The sequence below is a fragment of the Phaseolus vulgaris genome, chromosome 11 (genome assembly GCF_051622355.1).
Source record: "Phaseolus vulgaris cultivar YP4 chromosome 11, ASM5162235v1, whole genome shotgun sequence".
In the NCBI taxonomy this organism is placed as follows: Eukaryota; Viridiplantae; Streptophyta; class Magnoliopsida; order Fabales; family Fabaceae; genus Phaseolus; species Phaseolus vulgaris.
In genome coordinates this window covers 46,139,831-46,145,920 of record NC_143508.1, presented here as the reverse complement: position 1 = coordinate 46,145,920, position 6,090 = coordinate 46,139,831, and the positions used below count along the sequence as shown (strand labels likewise).

Sequence of the window (6,090 nt, the reverse complement as noted above, 5' to 3'; positions counted from 1 at the left end):
TCTCTATGACGGTTCCATAGATCCGGACGAACACCTGAATATTTTCAGGACGCAGATGACACTTTACACAATCGACCGGACGGTATGGTGAAAAGTTTTTCCTACATCACTCAAGGAAGGTCCCCTCGGATGGTTCTCGGACCTTCCCCCTAATTCCATTACAAGCTTTGATGCTTTAGAATTGAAATTCACTACACAATATGCTACAAGTAGACCTCATCGAACGTCCTCCATGTCCCTGCTTAACGTCAAACAAGAAAGGGGAGAGTCCTTGAGAGCTTTCATGGATAGATTTAGCAAAGTTTGTATGAGCATACGCAATCTGAATCCAGAAATAGCAATGCATCACTTAGTTTCGGCCATACTACCTGGCAGGTTCACTGAAAGCCTTATCAAACGGCCCCCATACAATATGGATGAATTGAGAACAAGAGCAACAAAATTCGTGCAGATAGAGGAGCATATTGATTATCATAGAAAGGCGCATGTTGAGAACGCAGACACAAGTAAAGGGACTCGTCCCCCCACGATGCCGACTGACCGAGACCGATATCGTTCCAATAGAGGTCCCCGCTTCCACAGCTATACCCCATTGGTTGTGCCAAGAGGTAAGGTTTTAGATGAAGCATTACAGATTGAGCTAATTCCAGCATTGAAACAGTCACAAACTCCTCCTAATGCCGACACGAGTAAGCGTTGCCAATACCATCGCAACTACGGACATACGACCGAAGGTTGCCAAACATTAAAAGATAAAATAGAAGAACTTGTTCAAGCCGGTCACCTTCGCAAATTTGTGAAGACAATCACCACTACACCTAGGTCACCACAGCGTGATCATGACGCCCGAGAGCGTTCGGGACGAAGAGACGACCGAACTCGTGACGATCGTCACCGCTCAAACAGAAGGAAACGAAGTGAAAGTCCGGTCAGACGAACGAGACCAAAAAGCGAAAGTCCCGAGCGTAGAAGTCGGACCAAGCAAAAAGTTCGAGCGGTTATCAATACAATCGCCGGACCGGTGTCACTTGGCACACCTCAAGAAATTAATTACATTGCAGGTGGGTTTGCAGGTGGTGGATGTTCCAACACGGCAAGGAAAATGCATTTAAGGGCGATCCAATCCGTCCATTCGGCCTCCACACACCGTCGACCGCATATACCGCCAATCACCTTCACCAATGACGATTTCACAGCAATCGACCCCGCTCAGGACGACCCCATGGTCATAACCGTGGAAATAGACAAATTTGCAATCGCAAAAGTCCTAGTAGATCAAGGCAGCTCGGTCGACATCCTTTACTGGGAAACGTTTAAGAAGATGAAGATCTCGGAGGCCAAGATACAACTCTACAACGAACAAATAGTTGGTTTCTCAGGAGAAAGAGTAGATACAAGAGGATTTATTGATTTATACACCACATTCGGCGACGACTACCTCAGTAAGACCATCAACATACGATACCTACTCGTCAACGCCAACACATCGTACAATATTTTGCTCGGTCGTCCATCCATCAATAGGTTGAAAGCCATTGTCTCAACCCCTCATTTAGCTATGAAGTTCCCCTCAGTCAATAGAGATATAGCAACCGTACATGTAGACCAGAAGATAGCACGAGAGTGCTATGTAGCTAGCCTGAAGGTGGAGCCAACCCGAAGGCTTTATACCACGTCAGCCGACCGAACCACAGAGCGGAGAGGCCGATCACCGGAAAGACGTTCTAAAGGAAGAGAATCTAGAAGACACTTAGTCGCTTTAGTCGATCTGGATCCTCGGTTGGATGATCCCCGGATGGAAGCAGGGGAAGATCTTTAACCCATATTCCTCCGTGACAAAGACCGCAAGACACACATGGGAACATCTCTCAAGTCGGACGACCGAGAGGCGATTGGTAAGATGTTAACGAAAAATGCTGACCTCTTTGCTTGGACCGCTGCAGACATGCCAGGGGTAAAGTCAGATGTTATCACCCATCGGTTATCTGTCTATAAAGAGGCCAGGCCGATCGCTCAAAAGAAAAGGAAACTAGGTGAAGAACGACGCAAAGCCGCACCGGAGGAAACAGACAAACTAGTTCAAGCTGGTTTTATTCAGAAGGCCCACTACACAACGTGGTTAGCCAATGTGGTGATGGTCAAAAAGGCGAATGGAAAATGGAGAATGTGTGTAGATTATACAGACCTTAACAAAGCATGCCCAAAGGACTCGTATCCCTTACCTACAATCGACCGACTGGTCGACGGTGTGACCGGTCATCAAATCCTAAGTTTCCTTGACGCTTATTCGGGTTATAACCAAATACAAATGTACCACCGTGACCGGGAGAAGACCGTGTTTAGAACGAATTCCGATAGTTTTTTCTATGAAGTCATGCCGTTTGGTCTCAAGAATGCCGGGGCCACATACCAACGACTTATGGACCACGTTTTCCACGACATGATCGGTCGGAACGTGGAAGTATATGTTGACGACATTGTCGTCAAATCAGATTCTTGCGAACAATATATTTCTGACTTAAAAGAAGTTTTCCAAGCCTTGCGTCAATACCGCATGCGCTTGAACCCGGAAAAGTGTGCGTTCGGCGTAGAAGGTGGGAAATTCTTGGGCTTCATGCTCACCCATAGAGGCATAGAGGCTAATCCAGAAAAATGCAAGGCAATCACTGAAATGAGAAGTCCCAGCGGACTCAAAGAGATTCAGAGACTAGTCGGTCGCCTTACATCGTTATCTCGATTCGTACCTAAGTTGGCCGAATGAACGAGACCCATTATAAAACTTTTGAAGAAAACAACTAAGTTTGAGTGGACAGATGAATGCGAACAGAATTTCCAACAGCTAAAAACATTTCTGGCATCCCCACCGGTCATCCAGAAACCGAACGTACGCGAGCCCATTATAGTCTACCTTCTGTCTCCAATGAAGCGGTAAGTTCTGTTCTAGTGTAAGAAATTGAAGCGGAAGAACGACCGGTATACTTCGTTAGCCGAGTCTTACACGGTGCGGAGACCCGGTACCAGATGGTCGAAAAAGTCGCATTGGCTTTAGTCATTACCGCATGACGGATGCGAATGTATTTCCAAAATCACAAGGTCATAGTTAAGACTAACTATCCCATTATGAAGATCCTCACCAAGCCTGACCTGGCCGGACGAATGATAGGTTGGGCAGTCGAGCTGTCAGAATTCCATATCGAATACCAACCTAGGGGAGCCATTAAGTCCCAAGCCCTTGCTGACTTCACAGCGGAGCTCACTCCTTACCCGATCGAAGGGAAGACACCCCGATGGACACTATACGTGGATGGATCTTCAAACAGCCGTTCATGCGGAGCAGGAGTGGTACTCGAAGGACCGGGAGAAATTGTTATCGAGTAAGCCATGAAGTTTGAATTTAGAACTTAAAACAATCAAGCCGAGTATGAAGCAATAATCGCAAGTTTACACCTGGCAATCGAGTTATAGATAACAAATATAACTTGTAAAAGCGACTCCCGCCTAGTCATCGGACAGCTCACAGAAGAGTATGAGGTAAGAGAAACATTGCTTCAACAATATTTCCATTTTGTGAAAAATCTTGTAAGCAGGTTTAAAGAAATCTCGTTCCAACACGTACGGAGAGAAAATAACACTCGTGCGGACGCTCTGTCAAGATTAGCCACTGTAAAAAAGAAAGGAATCCATCGGTCGACCATACACGTGACCCTTATTAAACCCAGTGTTGGTACCGAAGAATGCACGACGACTGATACTCAACCTAACTGGATGACTCCCATCAAGCAATATCTTGTCGAAGGAGTATGCGATCCGCAATTCAAGAAAACGATGAAACAAGCCGCCCGTTACATACTCATTGACCAGGACCTCTATCGGAGAGGATACTCTCGTCCTCTCCTAAAGTGTTTTAGTCCAGAGCAAGTCACTTATGTAATGACCGAACTACACGAAGGGATATGCGGAACCCATTCAGGAGCGCGGACTATGTCCGCCAAAATATTGAGGGCCGGATACTACTGGCCGACCGTGCAAGGAGATTGCACTGAGTATGTTCAAAAATGTGTAAAGTGTCAGGAGTTCGGCACCCTATCGCACCAAAAACCATAACATCTACACTACATCCTATCTCCCTGGCCCTTTGTGAAATGGGGGATGGATATTATTGGACCTTTTGCACCTGGCAAAGGGCAATGCAAGTTCCTGTTGGTCGGCGTTGATTACTTTACCAAATGGATCGAAGCCGAACCGTTAACGGCCATCACCGCCCGCAATGTTCAGAACTTCGTATGGAAAAACATTGTCTGCAGGTTCGGCCTACCTCAGGTCATTATCACGGATAACGGTCGACAATTTACCGACCGAGGGCTAGCTGAATTCTATGAAAAACTTCACATCAAACATATCACGACCTCGGTCGAGCATCCACAGACCAACGGTCAAGCCGAAGCCGCCAACAAAGCCATTCTCAACGAATTAAAGAAAAGGCTCGGTCCAGCTAAAGGAAATTGGACTGAAGAACTATTAGAAGTTCTCTGGGCCTACCGCTGTACTCCTCAGTCAACAACTCAGGAGACACCTTACAATCTTACATACGGCACTGAGGCCATGATTCCAGTCGAAATCGGTGAACCTTCATTGCGCCGACAAACATTAGACTTAAACTTAAACAAAGAAAGCCTACTGGTCGGCCTCGACCACATCAACGAATTAAGAGACAAATGCAGAATAAGAGAAGAAGCGTGCAAGCTAAGGGTCGCAAGAAGATATAACTCGAAGGTGAAGCCACGAAGTTATCAAAGAGGAGATCTAGTTTGGCGCATGCTCAGCGACGCTCGGAAGGACGGCGGAAAGTTTTCTAGCAATTGGGAAGGACCATTCCGTATTGCTGATACGGCCGCCGGTGGAGCGTATTACTTAGAATATTTATCAGGAAAATTCGTACCGAGAACGTGGAATGCCACACATCTCAAGTTCTATTACAGTTGATAAATAAATTCAAGTTCAGTGCACTCTTTCCTCGCTCGTTCGTTTTATCCCTAAGGAGGGTTTTCGATCGAGAAGGTTTTAACGAGGCACTTTAAAAATCTCGTATGTTTTTGAAATTAAACCGTTCGTTCAGTCAGAGCTATAACATAAATGTTATCCGAAACAATAACTTAACTGTTATTTACCTATCGTTGGTCAGAAATTAATAATTTGTTATTAATTAAACCGTTCGTTCGGTCAGAACTATAACTTAAATGTTATCCGAAACAATAACTTAAGTGTTATTTACTTATCGTTGGTCAGAAATTAATAATTTGTTATTAATTAAACCGTTCGTTCGGTCAGAACTATAACTTAAATGTTATCCGAAACAATAACTTAAGTGTTATCTACCTATCGCTGGTCAGAAATTAATACACATCATTAATTAAACCTTTCGGTCAGAATCATAACTTAAAATTTATTACGAACATTATCAGCATAATAATTCTCAAGTATTAAAAGTATTAAACCGATGCGTTCGGTTAGAATCGTAATTTAGTTATTACTCAAGTTAACCAACACATTCGATCGGAAGCATAACTTCAAATACTGAAACGCATTTTCACATTAAAAGCAGAACATAATAGATGATTGTTCGAAAGCAATAAAATTGTGTGGAGAAAGCAAGACTAAAGCAATTAATTGTTCAAACGCCCACAACCCGGGCCCAGATGTACTTCACAAATTATACTATTTCAATAGCATCATCCTGCTGAGGGGCCTCCGTCACGGGTTCGTCTAGATTTTGACCTTCATCCTCCGCACCTTCGGCCTCCTCACCCTCTTCGCCTCCAAGAGGTACTAGACGACCATCCACCACATCCATACCCGGATCGTAGCGAGTATCCTCAGCCGGCACACCATGGAAGAAAGCTACCTGACGAACGCCTTGGTTTAAACTTTCTTCACTTATGCGCAACATAAAACTTTGGCACTGTTTAATCTCGGCGTTCAAAGATTCCTTTCCGACCGTCAGATCATCTTTCTCTTTCTTTAAGAGGTCTCGTTCGGCCATCAATGTAGCCAGTGTGGTCTTTAGAGCCTCTTGCTCTTCCTTAGCTAGTT

At 44.8% G+C, this 6,090-nt stretch overlaps 1 protein-coding gene across 1 annotated transcript; it reads left to right on the top strand.

Moving 5' to 3' along the window:
• The first annotated feature begins 232 nt into the window (after nucleotides 1–232).
• On the top strand, nucleotides 233–1,819 carry LOC150023297 (uncharacterized). Its single transcript, XM_090297793.1, has one exon. It carries the CDS (start codon nucleotides 233–235, stop codon nucleotides 1,817–1,819), a length of 1,587 nt encoding a protein of 528 aa, XP_090153919.1.
• The last annotated feature ends 4,271 nt before the right edge of the window (nucleotides 1,820–6,090 follow it).